General features: G+C 64.6%; 2 protein-coding genes across 9 annotated transcripts in view; one reads left to right on the top strand and one right to left on the bottom strand.

Moving 5' to 3' along the window:
- The window catches only part of AHDC1 (AT-hook DNA binding motif containing 1), a 52,410-nt gene extending 27,473 nt beyond the window's left edge, over positions 1-24,937 (top strand). For 7 of the 8 annotated variants that reach the window (XM_058856433.1, XM_058856434.1, XM_058856432.1 and 4 more), the window contains 5 exons: positions 16,446-16,608; positions 17,397-17,437; positions 17,846-22,903; positions 23,011-23,602; positions 24,839-24,937. In XM_058856433.1, coding sequence (XP_058712416.1) covers positions 17,923-22,860 — 4,938 coding nt within the window. In that variant the 5' untranslated portion in view covers positions 16,446-16,608; positions 17,397-17,437; positions 17,846-17,922 and the 3' untranslated portion in view covers positions 22,861-22,903; positions 23,011-23,602; positions 24,839-24,937. The remainder of the gene's footprint in view (positions 1-16,445; positions 16,609-17,396; positions 17,438-17,845; positions 22,904-23,010; positions 23,603-24,838) is intronic. The other variant, XM_058856431.1, reaches the window with a different exon arrangement.
- Positions 7,074-11,374, bottom strand: LOC131587996 (uncharacterized). Its single transcript, XM_058856439.1, has 2 exons — positions 10,689-11,374; positions 7,074-10,054 (listed from the first exon to the last, which is right to left on the bottom strand). Exons 1-2 carry the CDS (start codon positions 10,941-10,943, stop codon positions 9,455-9,457), a joined length of 855 nt encoding a protein of 284 aa, XP_058712422.1. The 5' UTR covers positions 10,944-11,374; the 3' UTR covers positions 7,074-9,454.
- Positions 24,938-27,044: the final 2,107 nt, after the last annotated feature.

Below are 27,044 nucleotides of genomic sequence, written 5' to 3'. Positions count from 1 at the left end.
CGGTGACCCACACCTGCAGGGCCACCCGGGGCCGGGATGCTGGGAAAGGGCCAAGCTCATTAACAATTTCCAACCTCCGCACAGGGGGTCAGGGAGCAGCAGCTGGGGGCACGGGGAGAGGCTGGAGGGGCTTTGTGTGGGCTGGCGGCCCCCAGCATCCTGCTCAATGGACCCCGGGAGCCATTCCAGTTCCTGGGGGTCTGGGGGTGCAGTGTTTGCCCGAAGAGGATCTGACAGGGGAGTGTTGGGGGGCTCCTGCCCCAGTGCTGCACCCACTGTGTCTGTCCCTTCCCCTCCCTGCCAAATCACCCCGTTCACTGTGGACCGTGAGCCTTGCAGTTATCCCCCAGCCCTGTCCCTCCCTGCCCGCATGGAGCAGGGTCTCTCTGCCGGTGTCGTGCCAGGAATGCCTCCAGCATCCCTTTGATCTCCAGCCCGGAGGGGTGAGAGGGCAGGAGGAACTCTGCCGAGGTGCAGAGAGACAGGACTGCAGCCCGGGGTGGGTCTGGCACCCTGGGACCCCTCCCTGGGCATGAACAAGGGGTCTCCCTGCCTGGGTCGACAGCCTGTGCTCCCCCCAAGGTTGGACCATTTCCTCTTAGGCATTGGCTAATTGTCCTCTCTGCAATCGGGGGGGGGGGGGGGGGTGGAGGGTGATCCTTTCCCCAGATGTGTCCCCAAATCTTCCAGCTGTGCCTGCCTGGCACGGGGCAGGGTCCCCCACCATTTAGGGTGGGTGCTCGCAGGGGTCGTGGCACCTTTGCTTGCACCACGGGGTCCAGGGTTGGGGGTCCAGGAGCTCCAAGTCTGCCCTGGCAGGGGACACTCATGGTGCTGGTACCTCAGGATGGGGACAAGGTGCGATTTCACCTCCCAGCAGATCGCAGGGTGCCCCACTCCTCCATCTGCCCCTGCCCAGGCTGCCCCCTCCCTGCACATGCCTTTGCGCAGGGGCTGGAGGCAGGCAGTGAGGGGGGTGGGAATACTGGCTGGAGCGAGTCTGAACCTGGCATCTGTCGAATGTCACCTTACCCAGACAGTCTGTGCTTCCCTGTCTCCATATCAACCGTTCTGCTCCAGCCACCTGCGGGGGGGTGGCAGGGAGCGTCTTTGGGAGGAGGAGATCTCGCCGCTCCCCTTACTCCCTGCAGCTTCCCTTCCCTTCCCTTCCCTTCCCTTCCCTTCCCTTCCCTTCCCTTCCCTTCCCTTCCCTTCCCTTCCCTTCCCTTCCCTTCCCTTCCCTTCCCTTCCCTTCCCTTCCCTTCCCTTCCCTTCCCTTCCCTTCCCTTCCCTTCCCTTCCCTTCCCTTCCCTTCCCTTCCCTTCCCTTCCCTTCCCTTCCCTTCCCTTTCCCGGTGCCAGAGCCTGTGCTGTAAATCCTGGGCTCGTTCCTCCAGCCTGGGAGCGCTCACGGCTTTGTGACCCCACACCGCTCTGTGTGGCTGCACCGTGCCTCAGTTTCCCCTCCCCGCTGCAGCTGTGGTGCAGGAGGGATGCTGGGGCTCGTTCCACCCCAGCCTCGGCAGTGAGGGCCTCTTCCAAGAGCTCGGCATTTTTCCCTGGACTTGTCCCTCTTCCCTGCGACCAGATGTTCTCACCCTCCTCCCTGCAGCAGGGTCCCGGCCAGCGCCTGGGGCTGGGGGCAGGGACGTTTCAGAGCGTCCTCCCCTGGCTGTGTCCCGGCTCCCGGGGGTCCTTCGGATCCGTCCTCCCTGCCCCAGCTGAGCTGTGGCAGCGCCAAAGGCGGCCGGGAGCGGAGCCCAGCGTGGGACACGGGGTGGTGGCAGCAGGGCTGGTGCTGTGGGGATGCTGGAGCCTTCTGGGGAGTGCTGGGACGTTTGGGGAGCTGCTGGAGTGCTGGGGGAGATTTTGGAGTGCTGGGGGAGATTTTGGAGTGCTGGGGGAGATTTTGGAGTGCTGGGGGAGATTTTGGAGTATTGGGGGAGATTTTGGAGTGCTGGGGGAGCTGCTGGAGTGCTGGGGGAGATTTTGGAGTGCTGGGGGAGATTTTGGAGTACTGGGGGAGATTTTGGAGTGCTGGGGGAGCTGCTGGAGTGCTGGGGGAGATTTTGGAGTGCTGGGGGAGATTTTGGAGTGCTGGGGGAGATTCTGGAGTATTGGGGGGGTGCTGGAGCTTTTGGGGTGAGCGTGCTGGAGCATTTGGGCAGATGCTAGAGCATTTAGAGACACTGGAGTGCCTCTCAGCATTTGTCGTGGAGGTGCTGGAGTGTTTGTGGGGATGCTGGAACACTGGAGGGGATGCTGGAGTACTTGAGGTGGGGATACTGAAGGGTTGGGTGGATGCTGGAGGACTTGGAGAAATGCTGGAGCATGAAGGAGCCTGCTGGAACATTTGAAGCATGGGGGCAGTGCTGGAGCAGTGTAGGGGGTTTTGGAGGATGTGGGGAGATGCCGGAGCACTGAGGTCAGGGCTGGGCTCCTGTGGGCAGGCGGGGCCCTCGCCTGTGGGCGCTGAGACACGGGATGGGGTGCTGGGGTGTGTGGATGTCACCTGTGGGGCCGTGTGGGTGCCGCTCCTGGGCCGTGTGGGTGCTGCTCATGGTCGGGCTGCCTTGGGAAGGCTCGGGGCAGGCAGCAGGCGGGGCGGACACACAGACACACAGACACACAGACAGCCGAGGATGGACACGAGCACCGCTCCCTCCTCTCCCAGCCGTGCGCAGCGGCTCCCGCGAGTGTGTAATTTCACCACAGTGCCTAAACGAGGGACAGAAGTAAATTGACCTTTTCACCCGTTTTCCTACCAGGGGGATTATAGCCTGTTTCCTGTTAAATCTCTCCAAGAACTGGCTCCATCCTGCTCATGGGGTGGGGTAGGGAGGGGAGGGGAGAACAGACACCCACCCAAAGTGGGGGCTTTCATTTCCCTCCTCATCCCCCTGCACTGCACCTTTTCCACCCCATCCCATCGCTCCACCACCTCTCATCTCATTAAAGTCTTTGGGGTGATTTCACCAACCCTGGGCAAAACCAACGTGGAAAAAATTGCTGGGAGGAAGGAACCGAAGGCGGAGAGTGATAAATATTGAAAGGGTGGGATTTCGATGTAGGCTGCAACAGCTGTGCCGGTTACAGTGTCACACTATCTCTCCACAGGTTTACTGACCCATTTCCATTCACACGGCTGCCAGTATCTTAGCAACTGCAACAGTCCCCCAAGAACAGGCATATTGCCTGCTATTAGTGACTGCTGCAACTGTGTCAAGGTTAGCTCTCTCCCTCCAAGCCCTGCCGGGTTTGTTTTTTGCCCAAAGCCAGCACAGTCTGTTCGGTGACATGTCCCCCGGCAACCATCCTGGGTGTTGGGTGTTCATCTCTGCCATGGAAAACGCCAGCGGGGCTGGAGCAGTTGGTGGGATGGTGGTTGTGGGGTTGGGTGATGGATGGGATGAGGGTTTAGGTGATGGGATGGTTCAGGATGTGGGTTTGGGTGGTGGGCTGGAGCAGGATGCGGGGTGGGGTGTGCTGGGAGATGCTGTAGGGTGTTGGTGCTGGGGTGGGGTGTCCCCAAAAATAGGACTGTTGCCATCTGGTTGGCTGTCACTGTCACACCTGTGCAACTCTGAGCCCTGAGAATCTGGAGAGGGTTGGGGCTGCGCTGATCCCACTTGGGTGCTGGGTGTTCATCCTTTCCATGGAAAATGTCAGCAGGGCTGGAGTGGCTGGTGGGATGTGGAGTGGTGTGGTGGGATGGTGCAGGACGCAGGGCTGGCTGGTGGGATGGAGTGGGATGCACCTTGGCTGGTGGGATGGATGAGGATGCACTGCTGGATGGTGGGATGGAGCAGGAGGTGGGGCTGGGAGATGCTGCAGGGTGTTCAGGATGGTGTGGGGTACGTAATGCGATCCCCAGAATAGGAGCGTTTTCATCCAGCTGGAGTCACCAGCACCCCTGTGCTGCACCGAGCCCCAGGAGGTCACTGGAGGGGGTTGGGGGCTGCACTGATCCTGCTTGGGGTGTCACCCTGCCAGGTTTGCTTTTCACCCAAAGCCAGCATGGGCTGTTTGGTGACATTCCCCCAGCAGCTGTCCTGAGTGCTGGGTGTTCGTGGCTGCCATGGGAAATGATGGATGGGAATTGGGGTGGGGTGGTGGGGTGGATGGGCTGGTGGAGCTCAGCGTGCCGGGGGATGCTGCAGGGCACTGGGGATGGTGTGGGTGCGTGGCGTGTCCCCAAAAACAGGAATCTTGTCATCCAGCTGAGTGTCAGCATCATCCTGGCCTCAGCAAATCACCCGCAGGGGACTGGGGCCTGCACTGATCCCAGCTGGGTGTCACAAGCTGGATTGGCCTCATCCCGTGCCCTCAGGGGCTCAGCACTTGGCTGGGCATGGGCAGGGGATGGTGCAGGGGCTGCGGTGGCACCCGGGGCTCCGAGGACAGGACAGGTCTGTCCAGGCACCAGGAGGTGCCACGTGGGTGACATCCACTGTCACCATCTCTGCTCCCACAGCACCTGGCCCTGAGGGGGAGAGCGAGTGAGAGAAGGAACTTGTGGTGCCTCAGTGTCCCCCAAAAACGTGCAGGGTGGCTGAACCCACGCAGCAGGGAGAGGGCGAGCAGCTGGTGCATCCCCAAAACAGCCCACGCAGGGAGGGAAACTGAGGCAGGGGACCCCCTACCCCGGCAGGCAGAGCTCCCGGGGGCTGAGGAGCAGTGGGGTGGCTGCTGGGGTGGGCAGGGTCCATCCTGACCGCCCCATCCCGCCAGCCTCCCCCGGCAGCGCTGCAGACAGCAGGCTCCACACCGGCACGGCCGCGGGGACGGCTGCGAGGGAAGCCACAAAAATGATTTAAGGGGCTGGCGGGATTGATTTATTAAGAACAATTAAAAGCGCTAAATACGCTTAGCTCAGCCAGACACCGAGCAGGGAGCCTGGGGGGGAGAGACCTGTCTGCCGGATCCGGAGGGCGCGGCTGGCAGCAGGATACGGGTGGCAGTGCCAGGGGGAAGGGGTTGCACCAGGCTGGGGCCGCTGGGGAGAGGAGAGGGGTGCTGGTGGAAAGGCAGTGGAATGGGGTGCAGCACCCTGGGGCTGGGTTGGCATGCAGGGATATCACCCCGGGATGCATTTTCACCCAGGTGTGCACCCCTGCAGTGGGATGAATTCGCACCCAGGGATGGGTTTGTATCCTGGGATGAGCAGTCACCCAGGGCTGGCTTTGTGTCTATGTTTGTATCTGGGGATGGGTTTGTATCCCGGGAAGGGGTTCACCCAGCTGTTGGGTTTGCACCCCAGCTGGAAGGGCTGGAAGGGATGTCAGGGACCAGGAGGCCCCCAGGGCTGCACTGAAGAGCTTTCAGAGCCGGTGCCAGCTGCAGGATGCCCCGGAGGAGCAGTAAGCCACACTGGGCAGGGTGTTGCTGTCCCAGTCTGACCCTGGGAGCTTTGGCAAAAGGACTCTCCATCAATGGGCACCCACAAGGCTGACACGAGCGTGGGTCCAAGGAGCTCATGGAGCAGAAACCCCGGAGTGTTGTGACATCTGCAAACCTGCATCCCTCTCAGGAAATCCCAGCCGAAAGTCCTTGGAGGCTGGGAGAGTCCTTGGACGTGTCCAGACCTTCCCAGCCCGGCTCCTCCCAGGCACCAGCGCCGGCTGTGGCGGGATGGGGAGAGCCGCGGTCTCTCCTGGGGTCCCCGGTGCTGTCACAGCTTCGGCCAGCAGTTCTGTGTCCCCGTGTGCTGCCGGGGTGCTGGGATACCAGGAATGGGGGCAGAGGGCCGTGCGCTGCATTCTTCCCGTCCCAGTGGCTGCCTGCGGTGGGAGCAGTGGTTTTGCTCCCGTTTTCTGGTGCCGTGCAGGATCCGTCCCCTTCACTGGGCTCACCAGGCTGGCTGGAATTTGGGATGGCAGTGGGGATCCAGGGGATGCTCCGGGACATTGGCTGCCTCCCTCCCCTTGGCTCCTCCCAGGGCCGTCAGGGAGGCGGGGGTCAGGTTTTTAGGTTTGGGTTCAGGTCCCCCATACAGAGTCCCCACAACCTTCTCCAGTCACCTCACCTTGGGGCTGGATGTGCCCACGTCCCCATCCTCCTTTGGGTTCCTGCGCCAGGAGTCACGCCGGGCGCATCCTGCTCACCAAAACCCGCAGCAGCGGAGGGAGCCCCTGCCCTGGCCCCCGGATGGGAGCCCCGGGAGTCAGGAGGTGCTGGGAAAGGTGCTGAATGGGAACAAAAGGTCCGCGGAGCGGCTGGCAGGGGCGAACGGAGCCGGAGGCTTTCTGCTGACCCCGCTCCGGCGGCCCCGGCCCCGGCCCCGGCCTCCTCCCGCCGCCCCCACCCGCTCCTGCCGACGTCAGCGCTTCCCGGCAGCGCTCCCAGCTCTACCTGGAGCTGGCTGAGGGGTGGAAAAGCCATTTCTGCCTCTGCCCCAGTGCTAATGCCTCTGCCAGCCCTCCCAAAGCCTCCCGGGGCGGGGTGGGTGCTCATGCCTTGTGCTCAAGCGTCACCGTGGGGTCAGGTGTCCTTTTCCCATGAAGATGGAGCCGTGGAGAGGTGTGGAGTGTGGTGTGAGGTGGGTGGTGGCCATGGTGTGGGTGCTGGGTAGCCCTGCGTGCCCCCCTGTGCTCCCTGGCTGGCTTTAGGGCTGGGCACAGGGGATGGAGGGGGAGGAGCTGACCAGGGATGGAGGAGCTGACCAGGGATGGAGGTGTCCAGGGATGGAGGTGTCCAGGGATGGAGGTGACCAGGGATGGAGGTGACCAGGGATGGAGCTGACCAGGGATGGAGGTGTCCAGGGATGGAGGTGGCCAGGGATGGAGGTGGCCAGGGATGGAGGTGACCAGGGATGGAGGTGGCCAGGGATGGAGGTGGCCAGGGATGGAGGTGACCAGGGATGGAGGTGACCAGGGATGGAGGTGGCCAGGGATGGAGGTGACCAGGGATGGAGGTGGCCAGGGATGGAGGTGACCAGGGATGGAGGTGGCCAGGGATGGAGGTGACCAGGGATGGAGGTGACCAGGGATGGAGGTGGCCAGGGATGGAGGTGGCCAGGGATGGAGGTGGCCAGGAATGGAGGTGGCCAGGGATGGAGGCAGCTGCGGATGGAAGTAGCCGGGGATGGAGGTGACCCTGCTCAGCGGCCCTGGCACGGCATTTGCCCCTGTGCTCCTGCTCGCCCGAGTGGTGGCACGACCACGGGCAGTGGGGAGAGAGCCAGAGGCCACGGGACGAGTGGGCTGCCCACGGTCACCAGCTGGGACGCGCCGGGGGGAGGTGAGTGAGGTGACTCTCCCAGAGCCGTGCAAGGGGGGCGGTGGCAGGGGTGGGACGGCCCCAGGGCACTCGGCAGCGGGTCCCCGGGTGCCCCCGGCCCCGCCAGCGCTCCCGCCGCCGGCTGCCCAAGGGTTAACGAGAGTTTGCTGCTCCTGCAGACAATTAGTGACATCTTTGCTGACAACGCCACACTGAGCCTCTGCCGCCTCCCCGGCAGCACCAGCCCGGCCGCCCCCGCGCCCCTCGCGGCCCCCCGTGCGCCGCCTGCCTTCGCCACCGCGGCCCTGCCGTGGTCCAGCCGGCACCGCGCCCCGGCACCGCGCCCCGGCGGCGTTCGGCAGCGGCGGCAGGATTGCAATCCCGAGCGGAGCAGCCGGCTCCCCTCGCTGCCCTCTGACCCGCTGTTGCTGTGGAAACTGCATCCCACGTAGGATTATGGAGCCGGAATCCGCAGGCTCCGAACTCCCCTCCAAATCCAGACGGTCACCGGGGTCCCCCCGCCCGCAGCGCCAGCCCCCCCTGCCCGCGGCGCCTGCGGGGTGCCCGCGGGGTGCCCAGTATCCCCAGTGGGGTGGCATCCGGGTACTGGAGGAGGTGGCAGCAGCACTCCCGTGTCCCTTGGTTTGCACCCACTGGCTGGTGACGCTGCTGGAGATGTCACGGTGTCACCACGAGGCCATCAGCGACCCCGTCCCGTCTGCTCCCTCGTGCCATCGCCTGAGTATCATCTCCCCGTGTGCTCTCCCTGCATCTCAGGGGGAGACGGTGGTGGCTAGCAGGACCCTCACCCTCAAACAGCACCCCGGGAACGTGGGTCTGCACCGAGGACCCATCCCCAGCACCTCTGAGGGAGCAGCAGGAGCGGGACACCCACCAGAGACCCCCAGACCCGCAGGGACTGGCAGCGTGGGTCCCCCATGGGGGGAAGGGGTGGGCACGGGGGAGAGCAGAGCCCGTTTGGGGAGCTCTGTGGGCTGCGCTTGTGTCTCAGCATCTCTCCTGCCACCCGAGGAGGTAGGAGCTGAATTAATCGCGATCAATTAGTGCTGCTTGCAGTCCCTGGCTCCCTCCCTGCACCAGCTTTGTGCCGTCACACCCAGCGAGGGGGGCCCGGTGTCCCCCGCAGCACCTGTGTGCCATGGGGGATCGCAGCCCCTGTGGACCTCCAAACGGGGATAGGGGGCAAGCAGGGTGTCCCCCAGCCCGTGTGGCCACGAGAAACATCCCCGCCATCAAATTTGGTGGAGGGGATGAGGAGGGGGCCGCACGAGTCCCTCGAGGTGCCTCTGCCAGGCTGGAGCAGGGTGATGGGGTGTCCAGAGCAAGTGTCCGGATCCTGCAGGATACTGCAGCAAATGCCCTGCAATCTGCAGCCGGATGAATCCCACCTTCCTTCCCCCGCAACGTGCTGCCCTGGGCTACAGCTAATCTATTGTGCGCTGGGCTGCAGCCAGCACAAGCTGCAATACAGTAAATCCTTCTGCAGTATCCTGCAAGGGGACCGAGCCCAGCCGCAGCCGCCCGCTGCCGCCAGACAAAGACGGGGGGCCCCCGCGGGGATGGGGCACAGGGCACGAGGGCACCAGAGGGTGGCAGGACCCCTGGCGTCGTGCCGGCGAAGATGGGAGAATGAAGCCCTCGGGCAGGGTGGGAAGTTCTCCAGGGAGTTTTGGGTGGTGCTGTGCATTCTCCTGGCCCCCCAAATCTGCGGGCAGGGAGATGCTCAGTCCTCTGCGTTTGGGTTTTCCCTAAATGTTGTCACCACCGTGTTCCCCTTTCCACATCCCAATGTGATGCAGGGGTTTCTATGCCCGCCCTTTCCCTGCACGTGGTGCATCCTTCCCTGTGCCTCAGTTTCCCCGCCAGTATAGGGCCACCAAGCCCCTCAGCCCCCTCCCTCAAGCAGGCTCCATCACATGTGAGCCCCGCTGCCCTTTTCCAGGGGATTTTGCTTGGATACTGTCATTATGGTTATTATTACTATTATTATTATTATTGGGATGTTGGTGGGGCTCTGCGGCTCTGCCGGACCCGTCTTTGGCGAGCAAGGCATCCTTCAAAGGGAAGGCGCTCCGTCACCGCCCCACAGCAGCTGCGTTCTCCTCAATTAGAAGAGGTAATGAAGCAATTTATGGGCATCTACAAAGTGATGTGTGAGTGACAGGCTGTGTACGATCCGCGCCGGGGCTCTGCCGGCAAGTTGTGTTCTTCCAATTTTAATGGAAAGCTCCCCGGCGAGGGGGGAGAGCAAACATTGGTGTGTCTATAGGTGTGTGTGCTCCGAGGGGCCGGTGGTGCCAGTGCGGCGTGGGTGGGTGCAGAGAGACCCGGGTGCTCCGGTCCCCATCCCGGGGAGCCTGAGCCGCCGTGTAACCGGAGATGGGGGCAGCGGGGTGGGAGCCTGGGGCACTACAGGATGCCTCGGTCCTCTGGAGTGGTTGGCTGCAGCTCCCTGTTTCCATCAGCACTCCGGGCTGCCCACCCTGCTCCTGCCTCAGTTTCCCCGTCGCTATCCATGTCCCCGCTGCGTGGCACTGGCAGAGCCCTTCTTTACACTCCCCAGCTTTTGGTGGAGCACCGTGGCCTCTCAAGGGGGAGAAAAAACCTTGTTTTGAGGTGAAACCCCAGTGGAGTCCACTGCCACCAGCGGGGTATGGGGTGGGGTCTGCAGTGCTGTCCCGGTGTTTTGGGTGCCTGGGGGGGTCCCTGGAGCTCGTGTGTGCTGCCGAGGGGCCTTGTACCTCCAAGTCGCGGTGATCCTGTGTCCACAGAGGTGGGTGCCGCCCCTCCAGGTGCCGGCACAGCTGCCTGCGTACCTGTAACACAGCTGTGCGCCCGTCAGTGTGCTCGGCAGTGCCTGTCCGTGTTCCTGGACCTGTCTGTGTGTACCTGTACCTGCTTGTGATGCGTGACCCCCCGTGTTCCTGTACCTGAGTGCACACCCACCCCACCGCGGGTGTGCCTGACTGCACACGCGTGTGCAAATCCTCCCCCCGTGCGTGCACCTGTGCACACACCTGCATGTGCACAACCATCTTGTGCTCATTCAGGCCTGTCAGTGGCTGCAGCACCTCTATGCCCACATATTTGGGGGTGCCAGGCTGCCGGCGTGATGGGGCAGGGGTTGCCCCGCCTCCCCACACCCCTGCCCCATCACGCCGGCGTTGGCATCGTCCCCAGTGGCTCCCACACCCCAGCTCGGCCCCAGCCGGCCGCATCTCCCAGGAAACAGGATCCACAGCCAGGAGTTTCCGCTCAACTCGTGTGTGCCTCCCACAAAAAAAAAAAAAAAAAAAAAAAAAAAAAAAGGAAAAAACCCACCCTGACACCAGCACGGCCGTTAATCCTGCCCGGCTCATTCTGCTTTTCTTGTCTAGCCAGTTTCTAAAATTGGCCAAGGAAGGCAACTGGCTGCTCTCCCCCCACCCAGACCCCCCCCTCGGTCCCCACCTGGTCGCCCCGGCGCGGTGTCAGCACCTGGACCCCATCACCCCATGGCGGGCGCGGTGGGGCTGGGCTCGGGCGGCGCCGGTGCCCGGCCTGGGGTGTGGGTGGGCACCAGCGGCCCCAGGACCCCGGTGGGCGCATTGTCAGCATCCTCCCGTCCCGGCGGGCGCCCCGTTGCTGCCCCGGGCAGCCCCCCAGCCCCAGCGCCGGGGGAGCATGGCTGTGCCGAGCGAGCCCTCGGCACGGGCACGCGTCCATCTGGCGCCTTCCAAATGTTACTGGCCTCGCAGGATCCCGGCTCCGCTCGGCGTTAACCCGCAGCGCTCCGGTGGGGAGCGGGGGCAGCTGGCCATCGCCGCGGTCACCCCCGGGGGCCCCAGCAGGGAGTCGGGGGTCGCGCAGCCGCCCAGGGTGACAGTGGCGGGGCCGGGGGTGGCGTGGGCAGCCAGCGGAGCCCCCTCCGCTCCAGCGCGGCCGCGGGTGTTACATGACCCGGCGTGGCCGGCGCTGGGCAGGGACAACACCGGGGCTGTGACTCATGCTGTGGCTATAACAGGGAGCCCGGGGAGGGGGGCCGCGGCCATCTGCGCAGCCTCAGGGCTGCCAGCAAGCTGCGGGGGCCCTGGGGTGCGTTCCCCGCAGCACCCCCGGCACCGCCGGGAGCGGCCGGCGCGGGGAGACGCGCGGGCAGACACGGGCGGCACTGCGGGAAGCGCTGGTACCCGAGCTGGCACCCCGATGGACGGGCGCTGGTGTGTCCCGTAGCCTCCCGCGGGCAGGGACAGGGCAGAGCAGGGGGCCCGGAGGCTGCTCGCCTCCCGCGCCGGCTCGACGGGGCGGGGGAACAAAGCTGGCACCGAGGGAAGAGCTAAATTTAGCCGGTTTCCCTGCTAGCTCTGAACTGCGGCGCTGGGCTCCAGCCGGCCGAGGTGCCACCATCGCTGCGGTCCATCTGTCGAGCCGTTCCCCAGCCCTCCAGAGCCCCCCCAAGCCAGGGAGGGGGGTCAGACCCCTCCACGACCACGGGGTTTGGGGGCTGTCTCCGTGCTGAGCGATGCCACTGGGGTCACCTGAGTGCCCCCCAGCATCCGGGGACAGCGGGGTACCCGCGTTTGTGGGGTGGTAGGGGAGGGTCCTTGCACGAGGGAAGGGGGTCTTGACTGGTGGGATGATTGTGGGGTGAAATGGTCGCTGGAGGGAGGTTGGTTGTTGTGGGGAGATGGTTTCCTGCGGGGGAGATGGGCATTACGGGGAGATGGTCTTTGAGGGGTAACAGTCACTGAAGGGGAAATGGTCATTGAGGTGGAGATGGTCCTTGCAGGGAAGATGGTTGTGGCAGGAGAGATGGTCCTTGTGGGCAAGGTGGTGCTTGAAGGCGACGTGGTTCTTGCAGGGGAGAGACCTTGCAGGGCAGATGACTTCTTATGGGGGAAATGGTCATGGCAAGAGAGACAGTCATGGCAGGGGAGGTGATCAATGGCCGCTGCAGGTGAGGTGGGGGAGATGGTTTTGTGCAGGGAAGATGGTCCTTGCATGGAAGGTGTTTCAGGATAGATCATTTCTCCAGGGGAAGATGGCCCTTGCAGGGGAGATGGTTTCTGGCAGCAGCAGGAACAGGGGCCTGACCAGGCATCCCCACCTCTGCCCACCTCAAAGGCACCGTGCCACGTTCTGCGCTCAGGGCTGAGGTTCAGCCAAGGTGCTACCAGCTCCAGGACCCCCAGGCCCGGAGGATGCCACCAGCCAGGTGGGGGCTGCGCCACTGGAGACCCCGGTGGCACATCCAGAGCCAGGCCCAGAAGGGCCGTGTCCTCTGACAGCACCATCCCCAGCAGCGTGGGGGTGTCCCTGGGGTCCCTGTCACCAGGACCAGGGGGATTGCAGGGAAATGAGCTCCCAGCCACCTTCCTGCAGCTGTGGGTTACGAGGACATGTCAAGACTTTTGGCACCCCTTGTTTGTAGCCCAGTGGTCCCAGATCCTCTCTCCCAGTGCCAGGGCAGGTGTCTGGGGATGTGACACCCTGGGATGATGTGAGGGCAGAACCAGCTATGTTTGCACCACGTGCCAGCCAATCCCTTCCTGGCACTGCCATCCCTGCAGCATCCCCGCAGCACGCTGGGGGGACACATCCCCTCACCAGCTCCCTGCTTGGGGGGCACCCCAAAAAAACCTCCCATAGCCCCACAAAGGGAACTGGCAGCCAAGCAGCTCATCTGGACCCGTTACCTAAGATGAAACCCAGGCGCCATCTGCTCCATCTCCTAATTAAGAGCATGGCAGAGGAGTCAGGGCAGCAGGGGGACGTGGTGACAGCAAGGGGGGATGTGACAGCGGGGTTCCAGCCATGGGGTGACAACTGAAGGAAGGGTCAGGGCTGCCTGCAGGTGCTGTGTGCCCCAGCACCCATCTGTGCCCACCCTGCTGAAGCCCTGGCTCTTGCCCTGCTCCCAGTCACAGGGTCCCCAAGGTGGGTGGGTGCTCTGGGAGCTGCCAGTGGTGCCCAGAGAGGACCCCAAACACCCCTGGCGCCGATGGGTGCCCCACTTCAGAGGAGGGCAGGGTGCTGGCAGGGGATGAGGTGTGGGGAGGAGGAGGAGGGAGCAGGACCCGGCTGCTTTGGGGTCTGTGATGCTGAATTAGAGGGGATGTGGAGGTTGGCGTGGAGGGGGTGAAGGCGGAGGGACCCCCCGCGTGGCTCAGGGAGGCGGTGGCCGCTGGGGGCTGGCTGGGGAACACGGAAACCCTCGGCGAGCGCCTGCCAGGAAGCTGTCACTGGAGGGGATTTTCCATTGGTGTCAGCAGGCGCAGGACGGGCTGGGGGGAACTCGTGGGGCGGGGGTTGGGGGCGCCTGGGAGGGGCCCGGGAGGGTGCGAGGGACGGGGCGCAGAGGGGACAAAGCTCCCCGATGCCCCAGGGGTGGGGGGTGTGGGGGGCGCGCAGGGGAGTTGCACCCCAGTGGTGCCCCCAGATGGGGAACAGGAGAGGAAAAGCAGCGCGCTGTGAGTGTGAGTGTGCAAGGGAGAGGCACCGCCACGGCGTCCCCGTGTGACACGAGTGGGACACCCCGATGCCACTCGGGGGAGCGGAGGAGGCAAGTGGGGCACCCCTGCAGTGGAAAGCCAGCTGTGCACACAGGACACGGTGACAGCGGGAACCGGAGACGCCCATGTGGGGGTGCTTAGGGCCACCCCAAACCTTCGCAGCGCCCCGCGGCGCCCAGGGACCCCCGAAGCAATGGGGGGGGGGGGGGCAATAGGGAGGACGCCCCTTCCCCGCCGCTGCCGCCGCGGGCGGCTGGGCCAGCGTGTCCCCATCTGTGTGGCGGCTGTGTCCCTGCCGCCTGCCTGTCTCCCGGTGGCATCTCCGGCCCCACCCTGACGTCTGGGTGGCCTCGGAGCCGGGCACCAAACCACGTCCGTGTCCTGCGGGGCCATCCCTCCATCCCCCCCGCCGCCACGCCGGTGCCAAGGCGGCCCCTCCGTGCCCGCCCTGTGCCAGCGCTGAGGGTCGGGGCCGGGTGCCAGCAGCCTCGGGGAGCTTTGGGGGGCTTGGGGGCGCCTGCAGCCCCCTGCACACTGATGCTGCCACCCCACGGCACCCTTTCCAGCAAAGCGGGAGGTGGGGGGCCGTTCTGCCGCGTTGGACGGGGCTTGGAGCAGCCGGGTCTAGTGGAAGGTGTCCCTGCCCACGGCAGGGGGCTGGAAGGAGATGGGCTTTAAGGCCCCTTCCAACCCAAACCATTCCATGATTCTGATTCCTCTCGCCGCCAACCTCCGTCAAGCCTGAAACCGTTAAACTAATTAAAGCTTTGCAGCAGCAGGATTAAGCCCGGGCAGGGGAGGTGGGAGCCCAGGTAGTCGATTAGTTCACCAGGCGAGGATATTGGATTTCTGCGAGGCGAGTCAGCAGTCTTCGGGGGCTGTTATCTTTGCAGGGCTGCGGGGTCAGGAGGTGGGAAGCGGAGGTGACTGCAATCTCGCCCGCTTCATCCCCCCGCTCTTCATCCTCACCCCCCCGGCCCCGCCGCAGCACCCGGTCTGGCCGGCTCTCCCCCGCCCGCGGCGCCCATCTCTATCTCTCCTTCTCCCTCTGTCCCTCCTCGCTTGTGTGGTCTCGGCTGGTGTTTTGTAACCAGCGAGGAGAAAAAAAAAAAATAAAAAAATTAAAGAATTTTTTTTTAAAAAAAGGGGAAAAATAAAAAAATAAGGAAAAAGGCCCTACCCCTGGCGAGGAAGCCAGGAATGGCGAGGTCCGGAGAGCCTAATGGGAAACATGTGGCGGCTGCCTGGGGCTGAGCGGGGAGGTGAAAGTGAGCGCGGCGGCGCGGCGAACATCCCGGTGCTCCCCTCCGCCCCCCGGCAGCTCCTCCGCAGCACAGCCCCCTCCCCAGCGCCGCTGCCGGGCTCCCACCTGCGCTCCACACCGGGCGGGGCGGGGGGCGGCGGGGGCCGCCTGCCCCGTGCTGGGGGTGCTGGGGGGTGCTGGGGGGTGCAGGTGGGCCCCGCTGTGCAGGGACGGGGCGAGGGCGGAGTCCCGGCGCGGGGAGCTTCCCCCGTGTGTCACGGGACGCGTGGCCCCCCGTGGGACCGAGGACAGGGGCCGGACACCGGTGGTGTGGGGTAAGAGCCGCGGCGTGCGCCCAGCGCCCGCGGGGCCGCACACCGGGGATGAACGCGCAGGGCGCGGGCATGGGGTGTCCAGAGACCCCCACGCCCCGCTGGGGACCCCACGGGAGTCCCGCCGCGTTTGCCAAAGCATCCGCAGCTCCGTGCGCCACGGACACACCGGGGGACGGCGGCGCAGAGCCGGGGGCCGCACCCCGACACCCCCCGGCACCCCGAAGCTCCGCGGCGAGCCGAGCGCAGCGTGTGCAGCGGGGAGCAGCTCTCGGCGGCTGTTCTGGAAAACCTCCCGTTTGTTTCCTTCCTGCCTGCCTCCCCTCCTACAGCTCCCTGGGCACACCAGCAGCCTCAGCAGAGACGAGACCGGTCTTTCTAGCACATATTTTCCTGCTCCACACAGCCCTTGGTGTAACTTTACACCGAGGTGCCCGCATCTCTGCGGTGCCAGCGCTGCGCCCAAAGGCTGGCGGGGAGACGGGGAAAGGGGGGGATGCCGATGGACTGACAGGTTTGAATTCTCTTTCCCTGCCTTGTTGATAAGTTGTCACGCTAATCCAGACACCGGGAAGAGCCTGGATCACGCCGAGCGGCTGCGTGTGTGTGTCTGCGGGTGTGTGCTGGGGGAGGGAGCCAACCGGCAGGGATTCACACGCGGCGCTGGGGAGGGAAGACAGGCGGACGTGCTGGCATGGGGAGATTGCGAGGGGCTGAGGGGCTCCACCGTGCCCCCCTGTGCCGCATGGGCAGCGGCTTTGGGTGCCTCGACCTCCTGCAGGAGAGTGGGGGGGGGCAGAGCTTTCTGCACACGCGTGAGGAACACGCACATCCGTGTGGATGCGCACACGCGTGTCCACAGCCGGCCGGGGAGATGCTCCCCCTCGTACGGGCAGCCCCCGGTTCCCCAGTTCCCGGTGGGGAGGAAAGGGTCGTCCCGCCCCAAAACGCCACCCCGGGCATCCCGTGATGGGGCAAAGGGCACAGCGTGGGTGTCCCCGTGCGCCGCGGCTTCGAGGGGGAGGCGTCAACGGGTGGCACACGGTGTGCCCAGCCCTGCGGGCACCCACGGCAGCCGGGGCGAGCGGCGCTCCCAGGGGAGGGGGCTGCTGGCTGATGTGCGGGGGTCTCTCTCGAGCAGATGGGAGCTCGGTCGCCTGCCAGCCCCTCGCACTGGAGAACGGCGCCAGCCCGCCAGCCGAGTGGTTCCCGCGTGCCCAGGGCTCCGGCCCCCGCCAGCCCGGCAGCGACGGCGACAGCAGGAGCTTCCGAGTGAACCTACACTGCAAACACCCCCGAAACAGGTACCGGGGGGCCTCAGCCCACAAACGGGGTGCAGCACCAAGGCGGGGTCGGCGGCACATCTTGGCGCGGATGCTCTGTCCATCCCTGTCTGGGAGATGGATGGATGGGCGAGGGGCTCCCCGGCTCTGCACAGCCTCCCGGCTTGGGATTTTGGGGTGAACAGAGGAGCTGCAGCCCCCTGGGAGTGCAGGGTGGGCTGTGCAGTGGGCACGTGGTGCCCGGCACCCACCCGTGAGTGCCCGAGTCACCCCACCGCCTCCCTCGCTATACCCCATTCCAACGGGGGGAAACTGAGGCAGGCGCCACAGAGGGGCGTCCGGGCGAGGGGCGGGGTGGCATCGGGCAGCGTCACCGCGGGTGAGGATTGCGGCTGTGCCCGGGGTGTCCGCGGGTGGGTGGGAGCGGGGGGGATGTGGGGGTGGGATGTGCTGAGCCGCCTCCTCGGGCCGAGACCCCCCCGCGTGTCCGGAGCGCGGCTCGCCGGGGACACCTAGCGGCAGCGCCACCGAAGGACCCCCGCCACCCCCGCCCCACCGGGGGGGAGCTGCTGCTGGTGGTGCGGATGGGAGGGGGGCGTAAACCTGTCCCCTCTGTCCCCCAGATCACAGGCAGCCTCCCCCTCTTTGCCCACCCCCCCGCGGCCCCCACGCCACGGTGATGGGCGGCCGTGGGAGCTCGGGAGGATCAGCCCCGGAATGTCCCATCCAGGGACTGGCACAGGGGTGCTGGGCACTTAAGTGAGCCCCCCCACACGTGGGGCTGACCCTGCACACCCCTTCCTTTGCAGAGAGCTCAAGTGCAATAGCAGGAGCAGCAGCAAAGCCGAGGGTAAGTTCCAGCCCTCAGACCGCCCCACAGCCGCCCAAACTCCGCCCCTGTGGAGGGCTGGGAAAACCCAGACCCTCACCGGAACCGGCTCCTCCTCTTCACCCGGGAGGGGGCTCCGTGCTGGAGTCTGGCACGGGTGGTCCTGGTGTGGGGAGGACATCCAGCCCCCCGCTCCTGAGCTGGGGAAGGCACCCAGCTCCCCCAAGTCCCCGTTCTCCCAGCTGTGAGCAGGGCTGTCACATTCCTGCGGTGCCAGCCGGGTTCTTGCTGGTGACAGGACAGAGGAAGCTGGGGGATGGATATGGACACCTCATCCCTGAGAACGGGGGGATGGAGTGAGGCTCTGCTGGCTGTTTTTGCCTGGAAGTGCCTGCGGAGCCTCACTGTCCCCCTCTCTGCCGCCCATAGGTCCTGGTGTCACCTTCCCTGACCCCCATGTCAGCAACTGCTCGGCCAAGCGGCACGCGGGGGAGGAGGAGGTCAGGATGCGTGTGAAGCCCCCGGGCCCAGTGGTAACGACCAGCGTTGTGCGCGGCTCGCCCGACTACGTCCGAGAGCCCAAATTCTACCCGCCGGGACACCCGGTGCAGCGGCCCCCAGCCTGCCCGGCCGAGAAGGCGTTATCCTGCAGCGTGCTCAGCTTCCCTGAGGGGTCGTGCCCCGCGCTCGGCCGGGAGCACCAGGCAGGCTCGCTGCTGCACGGCGACCCGGCCGACCGCTGCCAGAGCGTCCACGGGGGCACCAAGGCGGCCGAGGACCTGCTGGGCTGCGCCGGGGAGCCCCGGATCCTGGGGGGCAGCGCGGAGGAGGCATCCGCCCGCGACCGGGCGCCCAAAACCTTCCCCAACGCGACACTGGCCTCGGGCCGCTGCAACGTAGACAGCATCCTCGCCTTGCTCCGGAGCAAGTGCGGCAACGGGCACATCAACCTCCACCCCGTGGTGCAGCTCATCGACATCATGAAGGACCTCAACCGCCTCTCCGAGGACCTCAAGAACAGCGGGGTGCACCTGGACTGTGGCAGCCTCCGCGGTGGCGGCGGGGCTCACGAGGACAGCCGCCTCCTGCCCGCTGACCGTGACCTCCAGTACAGCTTCTTCTCCTCGCCCTCCCTGGCCAACAGCATCCGCAGCCCCGAGGAGCGGGGGGTGCTCCTCAAATCCGACCCGTCGCGGCACCCCCGGCCCCCGGCGCGCGATGGAGAAGCTGATGGAGGCGGGGGGAGCGCCCCGCAGCCCCCAGGACACAGTGTGGGTGTGGGGGATGTCTCCAAAGCTCCGGCGGATGAAGCCGGCTGCTCCCAGCCCGATGCCAGCGATTACTCGGAGCTGGCCGAGGCGGACATCCTGAACGAGCTGGCCTCCCTGGCTTGCCCGGGGACGCAGCTGCTGGAGTCGCAGGCGATGGAGCCGCAGCCCCAGTTGCTGCCAGCCCAAGAGCTGGACTCCCAATCCCGGCTGTTGGATTCCCAGTCCCTCGAGTCACAGCCCCAGCTGCTTGATTCGCAGAGCCTGGAGCCGCTGCCAGAGTCGCTGGAGCTGCAAAACCTGGAGCCGCTGGGGCTGCAGTCGCTGGAGCCGCTCTCCGAGTCGCTGGAGCTGCAGTCGCTGGAGCCTCTGTCCGAGTCGCTGGAGCTGCAGTCGCTGGAGCCACTGGCGGAGCCCCTGGGGCTGCAGACCCTGGAGCCGCTGCCCGGAGCGCTGGAGCCGCCGCTGCTGCCCACCGAGCCCTCGCTGCTGGAGGCGCAGCCCCTGGGAACCGTCTCGGAGCTGCTGGAGGCGCAGCCGGGCGCTGGGGACCCTCTGCGGCCCCACGGGCTGCAGCCCCGGCTCGGGGGGTGTCCCCTGAGCACCATGGTGAAGCGGGGCCCCTGCGGGGGCCGGGGGGGCGGGCGGTGCGGCGAAGATCACCGCAAGTACGCCCTGCGCCGGACAGATAAGCCAAAGATGCTGTGCCGCCGGAGGAGGGCGGGCCGAGGGCGCCGGGTGGACGTCACCCCTGAGAGCCGCGTCCTGTCCCCCCTCGCCCTGCCCACCGAGATGCCCCCCGGGCCCGAGGAGCCCGACACCCCAGTGCTGAGCCCCCCGCCGCCACCGAGCCCCACCACGCTGGACCCCAACGAGATGCCCAAAGCCCCCCCGGCAGGGAAGAAGAGCAAGTGCCGGGGGGTGAGGAAGATGGTGGTGAAGATGGCCAAGATCCCCGTGTCCCTGGGGAGGAGGAACAAGACCACCTACAAGGTGTCATCGCTCAGCAGCAACTTGAACCTGGAGGGGAAGGAGCTGGCAGCCAGCAGCTCCATGGAGCCCACGCCGCTGCTCAAGATGAAGAACAACGGGCGCAACGTGGTCGTGGTGTTCCCCCCTGGCGAGATGCCCATTATCCTGAAGCGAAAGAGGGGCCGGCCTCCCAAAAACCTGCTGCTGGGCCAAGCCAAGCCCAAGGAGCCCACCCCGGAAGTGAAGAAGAGGAGGAGGAGGAAGCAGAAGCTGGCCTCGCCCCAGCCCTCCTACATCGCCGACACCAATGACAGCAAAGCCGATTACTCGGACGTGTTGGCCAAGCTGGCCTTCCTGAACCGGCAGAGCCAGTGCTCGGGGCGCTGCTCGCCGCCCCGCTGCTGGACCCCCAGCGAGCCCGAGTCCATCCACCAAGCCCCCGACACTCAGAGCATCTCCCACTTTCTGCACCGCGTCCAGGGCTTCCGCCGGCGCGGCGGCAAGGCGGGGGGCTTCGGAGGGCGCGGGGGGAGCCACGCCGCCCGCGCCGCACGCTGCTCCTTCAGCGACTTCTTCGAGGGCATCGGGAAGAAGAAGAAAGCCCCTAGCGCCCTCCACGCTGACCCCGTGCACCCCCGCAAGCGCGGCCGGCTGGAGCCCGATCCTGTGGGGAAACCCAAGCGCAAGCGACGGGCGCGCAAGAACGGGGCGCTGTTCCCCGAGCCCAGCTCCGGGCAGAGCTTCGGGGACGGCCCCGCCGCCGAATGGCCCGGGGGGGAGAAGGGCAGCCCCTGGGCCCCCCACCACGGCCACCCCGGCGGCCAGGCCGGACGCAACGGCGGCTACCAAGGGGCCGAGGCGAGACCTTTCCACGCCGCGGGGCTGGAGTCGGGCTCCTCCGGCCGCGCCGCTTTCTACGCCGGCAGCGCGCCGTCCTCGCAGACGGAGAGCGGGCCGGAGCGGCACAGCCTCTTCACCGGATACTTCCGCTCCTTGCTGGACTCCGACGACTCCTCCGACCTGCTGGACTTCGCCCTGTCCGCGTCCCGCTCCGAGTCCCGTAAATCGGCGGCCGCCTACACGGCGCCCCCGGCCGCGCTGCCCGGCCAGCGGGGCATGGCTGCCTACACGGCCCGCGGGGGCAAAGTGCCTGCGGCCAGCCCTGCGGCCGAAGCCGCTTTCCACGCGGCCATGCAAGGCCGGCCGGCCTTCCCTCCCGGCCGCGCCTCCGCCGGCTACGGCGTGACACAAAGCTCGTCGGAGTGCCGGGGCACCGAGTCCTTCCCCAAACTGGCCCCGCCATCCGCCGTGTCCCGGTCGCCCACGGCTCACCCGGCCGCCAGCGGCACCCCCGGCTACTCCCCGTACGGCAGCTACGGCAGCGCCGGGCAGAGCGTGGCGCCCGCCAGCGTGTTCCCGGCAGGAAAGCAGTACCCGTCAGCACAGGACTGCCCCAACAGCAAGGACTGCAGCTTCGCCTACGGCAGCGGCAGCAGCCTCCCGTCCTCGCCCAGCAGTGCCCACAGTGCCGGCTACGCGCCACCGACAGCTGGTCCCAGTTTGCCGCTGGGAAAAGCCGCCTTCTTCAACAGTGCCGAGCAGGGGGGGCAGTTCTCCAGCGCCGCGCACACCCCCCTGCGCTGCGACAGCCGGGCCAGCACCGTCTCGCCCGGCGGCTACATGGTGCCCAAGGGCTCGGCATCCTTCCAGCCCTCGCCTGAAAACTGCCGGCAGTTCCCCAGCGCTGCGCCATGGGCCTTCCGGCAGGGCTACGGTGGCTTGGATTGGAGCTCGGAAGCCTTCAGCCAGCTCTACAACCCGGGCTTCGAGTGCCACCTCAATGAGCCCAACGTCATCCTGGACATCTCCAACTACACCCCGCAGAAAGCCAAGCAGCAGACGGTCTCCGAGACCTTCTCCGAGTCCTCCTCTGACAGCACCCAGTTCAACCAGCCGGCTGGTTACCGGCGCGCCAACAGCGAGGCGTCCTCCAGTGAGGGCCAGTCCAGCCTCTCCAGCCTGGAGAAGCTGATGATGGACTGGAATGAGGCATCCTCTGCCCCTGGCTACAACTGGAACCAGAGCGTCCTCTTCCAGAGTAACTCTAAGCCCGGTCGAGGCCGACGGAAGAAGGTGGATATGTTCGACACCTCCCACCTGAGTTTCTCCTCCTCTTCCTCTTCTTCCTCTGTGTACCCCTCCAAGAGGAACACGGGACCCCGGCAGCCCCGGGGTTCCCGAGGGGCTTGTGCCTCCAAGAAGGAGAGGGGGACGGGCAAAGCCAAGTTCCCCACCAAGTCACAGGCGGTGAACCCCCTCTTCCAGGAGAGCACGGACCTGGGCTTGGACTACTACAGCGGGGACAGCAGCATGTCCCCCCTGCCCTCCCAGTCCCGGGGCTTCGGGGTGGGGGAGCGGGACCCCTGCGACTACACCGGCCCCTACTCCATGAACCCCTCCACCCCCTCAGACGGGACCTTCGTCCAGGGGTTCCAGAGCGACTCCCCTGGTTTGGGGCAGCCGGATTTGGAGAGCAAGCACTTCCCTGCCCTCCCACACCAGCTGGCGGCCCCCGGCCAGCAGACTGTGTTTGAGGCCGGTTTGCAGAAAGCCTTCTCGCCCAACTGCTCCCCGACCTTGGCCTTCAAGGAGGACCTCCGGGCAGGCAGCATCCGAAAGCTGCCCGCCTGCGACTCGCTCAAACACAGCATGCAGGGTGGGGCCCTGCCGCACGCCCCGCACCTGGCCTGCCGCGACCTCCCCATGCCTCAACCGCACTATGACTCCCCCAGTTGCAAAAATCCCCCGTACTGGTATTCCCCCAACGCCAGCACGCGCAGCCCTTCCTACGACGGCAAGGCGGGCACCGGGATGCTGGTGGACTTCATGGGCAGGACAGACCCCCCGTGTCTGAACCCCCACTTGAGCAGCCCGAGCGGCACCCACCCCTCCAAGGGCGAGAAGGAGCCCTTGGAGATGTCCCGGGCCCACCACCGAGGACCCTACGCTTGTCCCTTGATCAATGACTTGAACATCTCCCCCGTACCGAGAGACTCAATGTTGCAGCTGCAGGACAACTACAGGTACCCCAGTTTTGCACCCCAAGGGCACCCCGTCATGGCCCCCACCCAGAAGAGCGGGTTTTTGGGACCCATGGTAGAGCAACAACACCCCGAGGACACTTTTACGGTCACCTCATTGTAGTGTCTGCTGATGTGCCAACCGGACAACGAGGTTTTGTTACAGGGTAGGTGGGGGAGAACCTGGGGGTGAGGGTGGCAGAGGGGGACACAGGGGACCCTCAGGGCCCTTCTCATCGTGTCCCTCTCTCTCCATGTTGTGTTTCTCTTTCAGAGGTAATTTAGCCAGCACTTTTTTCTGGAACACTTTTCAAGTTCTGTATTTAACTGGGATTGGAACTGTTTGTTTGTTTTCTAAAAAAAAAAAAAAAAAAGGAAAAAAAGAAAAAAAAGGAGAAAAAAAGAAAAAAAAAAGGAGAAAAAAAAGATAAAAATAAGTGAAACAAAAGGAAAAAATTAATAATAATGGATGAAGAGAGAAACCCCCTGTTTTTCCCCCTCCGCACTCAAACCCGCTCCGCCCACCAACCTCCGGCTCTGCTTTCCGGACTGCCGACCCCCCGCCCCGCAGCAGGACAATCGGACGGACGGACGGACGGACGGCGCAGGCCCCGCCAGGCCCGGGGGCGGAGGGGGCAGGAGGGGATCTGGGGGTCGGTGCTGGGTGCCCCCTGCCCACAGCCCGGCCGGGGACCCCGGGGGAGGCTGTTTGGGGATTCTTTTCTTTTCCTTGTCGCTCCCCGTCCGCTCGCTCGCCGCGGGGGCTGCTCCTGCCGGATGGACACCGATGGCTGTTGGTGAAGCGCTGACCCCCGGCCGGCTCTGGCAGCGTCACCAGCGGGGCTCGGAGACGCCACCATCACCAGGTGAGTGCTGGGTGCGCTGGGTGTGCTCCAGGTGTGTGCTGGGTGTGCTCCAGGTGTGTGCTGGGTGTGCTGGGTGTGCTCCAGGTGTGTGCTGGGTGTGCTCCAGGTGTGTGCTGGGTGTGCTCCAGGTGTGTGCTGGGTGTGCTGGGTGCGCTGGGTGTGCTCCAGGTGTGTGCTGGGTGTGCTGGGTGCTCCAGCGGCTGCTCTGACCCCTCTGGGTGCCCCCGGCCCCTCCTGGGCTCTGAGCGGGTGCCCTGGGTGTTGTCCCACCGAGATCAAACCGGGCACCCTGGGGGCTGGAGCTGCGGGGTGCAGGAGCCCGGGGGTGCCAGAGCTGAGTGAACGGGACTCCAGACTGCTGGGTGTGCGTGGGAAGGAGCCCAGATCCCCTGGTACATGGGACCTGCACCCCAGAGCCGGGGTGTGGGTGCCAGGATTGGGGTGAGCAGGACCCCAGACCCCAGAGCCGGGGTGTGGGTGCCAGATGAGGGGTGAACAGGACCCCAGACCCCAGACCCGGGGTATGTGGGTGTCAGGATTGGGGTGAGCAGGACCCCAGAGCCCAGAGCCGGGGTGTGTGGGTGCCAGGATTGGGGTGAGCAGGACCCCAGACCCTGGGTGTGTGGGTGTCAGGATTGGGGTGAGCAGGACCCCAGAGCCCAGAGCCGGGGTGTGTGGGTGTCAGGATTGGGGTGAGCAGGACCCCAGAGCCGGGGTGTGTGGGTGCCAGGATTGGGGTGAGCAGGACCCCAGACCCTGGGTGTGTGGGTGTCAGGATTGGGGTGAGCAGGACCCCAGAGCCCAGAGCCGGGGTGTGTGGGTGTCAGGATTGGGGTGAGCAGGACCCCAGAGCCGGGGTGTGTGGGTGTCAGGATTGGGGTGAACAGGACCCCAGAGCCCAGAGCCGGGGTGTGTGGGTGTCAGGATTGGGGTGAGCAGGACCCCAGAGCCCAGAGCCGGGGTGTGTGGGTGTCAGGATTGGGGTGAGCAGGACCCCAGAGCCGGGGTGTGTGGGTGTCAGGATTGGGGTGAGCAGGACCCCAGAGCCCAGAGCCGGGGTGTGTGGGTGTCAGGATTGGGGTGAGCAGGACCCCAGAGCCGGGGTGTGTGGGTGTCAGATGAGGGGTGAGCAGGACCCCAGAGCCGGGGTGTGGGTGCCAGACCCCCGGGCCCGTGGGTGGGGGTGGGCAGACACCCCATGGTGGGACCCTCACTCCTCTCTCCCCTTCCCCCCAGCACAGCACCCCAGCCCTGCGCCCCCCACCCATCCCGGCCGCCGGAGAGGAGAGGAGAGGAGAGAAGAGGAGAGGAGAGGAGAGGAGAGGAGAGGAGAGGAGAGGAGAGGAGAGAAGAGGAGAGGAGAGGAGGGGGCCACCTCCGGAGGGGACCCCACCCCTGCCGCCCCTGCTTCACCCCCGGCCCCCGCCTCGGCCGTGGCGCCGGCGCCGCGTTCTCTCTCTCTCCTCCCAGCCAGAAGCAGAGGGACTCTTTAAGTTTTATTTTTTATTTGATTGATTTTCATTTTCTGCACAAAACCAGCAATTGTAAATACTTTTGAAGAAAAGAAGTTAAAAAAAAAAAAAAGTTTAAGGATAAAAAAAAAAAAATTAAAAAGCTAAAAAATCACAAAAAAAAAATTTAAAAAAAAATCACGCACCGGAGGGAGAATCCAAAAATGATGGAGAACAGGCCTAAAGCATCCAAGAGGTGAATATGCAGCAGAAAAGAGCAAAAACCCCCCAGTATGCACTGAGAAAAAAATTTATTTACAGATCGAGCAACAAAAAAAAAAAAAGAAAAAAAAAAAGAAAAGTAACAATAACCTATTTATTGTATATAATGTTTTATTATAAATCGTGTCTTGTATATTGCATTCTGTACATCTGCTGTGGTTTTGTGGTGTGCAACTTCCGCATGGGTTCCTTGGGTTTCCGTTGCCTTTTTTTTAATGATTCAATGATGATTTGAGTTTTATTTTTATTATTATTCTGAAGAACGAAGGCGGGTTTTTGTTTTTTCGTTGGGTTTTTTGGTTGGTTTTTTTGGCAGTACACACCCAAAGATCCAAATTTGTATAAAAACAAAAAGGAGTTATAAAAAAAAAAAAAAAAAAAGAAAAAAAAAAAGAAAAAAATTTTTAAAAAGGAAAAAAATAAGGAATAAATCAATCACAGACCCTCTTGGTGGGGAGGGGAGTGGGGGGCTGGGGTAAAGGGGGGTCCCTTTCCCAGGGTCCCCGAGGCGGTGGCGAGCTCAGGGTGTGGCTGCGTGTGTGGGTTCCAGGTGGGCTTTGGGGTCCTCTCCTCCCACAAATTCCCTGTGTGTCCCCACCTCCTCCAGAGTTTGGCAATCTCTGTACGGCTTTGTGGGTTGTGCAAAAAAAAGAGAAAACACACACACACACAAAGAGAGGAAAACCACCCTGAAATGGATAAAAAAGGCAAAATTCACCAAATAAATAAATAAATAAATAAAAAGGGAAAAAATCCCCAAATTCGGTCAAAATCCCCCCTCCCTGCCCTGCCCCCCCAGCTGCCCTGTGCAGTGCTTGTGCTGCCCTGGCCAGAGGGGCCCCGTCAGCCCCCCCCGGCCCCCGCTTTGCCCCTCAAACGGTCTTTTTGTGTTATTTAGGAAGGAATTTTTAATAGGCACTTTTTTTATATTAAAAAGAAACCTATATATTGAGCGACGCCCGCTGCTTTCTTGCTTCTCTTCTTTGGGGGAGCGCGGCCTGGCTGTGCCGGGGGCGGTGCCGGAGGGATGCTGCCCCTCCCGGGATTTAGGGGGGTGTGGCGTTAGGTGGGAATTGCTTCCAGAAAGTTGAATTTTGGTACAAATCGGGGTGGCCGGGGGCCCCCAGTGCTGGTCCCCTGGGGATGGGTGGCACTGGGGGACAGTGCCCAAGGGCCTGGTGGCGCTTTGGGGGCTTTGGGGGGTGTCCGCCCCTCCCCGGCACCGCTGGGCGGGGGGGCGGGCACAGGAATTCAGGCAAATTCAGGTAAATTCAGGCAAATTCGGGAATTCCCGGTGACGGAGGGGAGAAGCGTCAACGGCAGAAAGGAGCGAAAAAAGGAGGAAAATAAGGCCAAAACAAATAAAATTCAGAAATCCACCACCTCGCAGCCTGGGAAGATGAAGAGAGGGGTCCGGGGGACAGCACCTGGGGCTGGGGGGGAGCGGGGCCGGGACACCGGGGGGTTTTGGGGGGCCGGGGGCGCAGGGGTTGCTGTGGAGGGAACACCCGGCTCTCACTGATGGGGGAGCGGGGGGAGCCGGGGCTGCCACAGCAGAGATGCTCCGGGGGCTGGGGGGATGCGGGGGGACCCCTCTTTGCTGGGCGGGGGGAGAAACAAAGCCGGGAGGAGCCCTGAGGGAGCTCTGAGCGCCCAGGTGGGCTCACAGGGACCCCCAGGCAGCCTCGGGGCGCTGGGAGGGAACGGGG

The sequence above is a fragment of the Poecile atricapillus genome, chromosome 24, assembly GCF_030490865.1.
Source record: "Poecile atricapillus isolate bPoeAtr1 chromosome 24, bPoeAtr1.hap1, whole genome shotgun sequence".
In the NCBI taxonomy this organism is placed as follows: Eukaryota; Metazoa; Chordata; class Aves; order Passeriformes; family Paridae; genus Poecile; species Poecile atricapillus.
The sequence above is the reverse complement of the archived record's forward strand: the minus strand, read 5'-3'. Positions and strand labels throughout refer to the sequence as shown.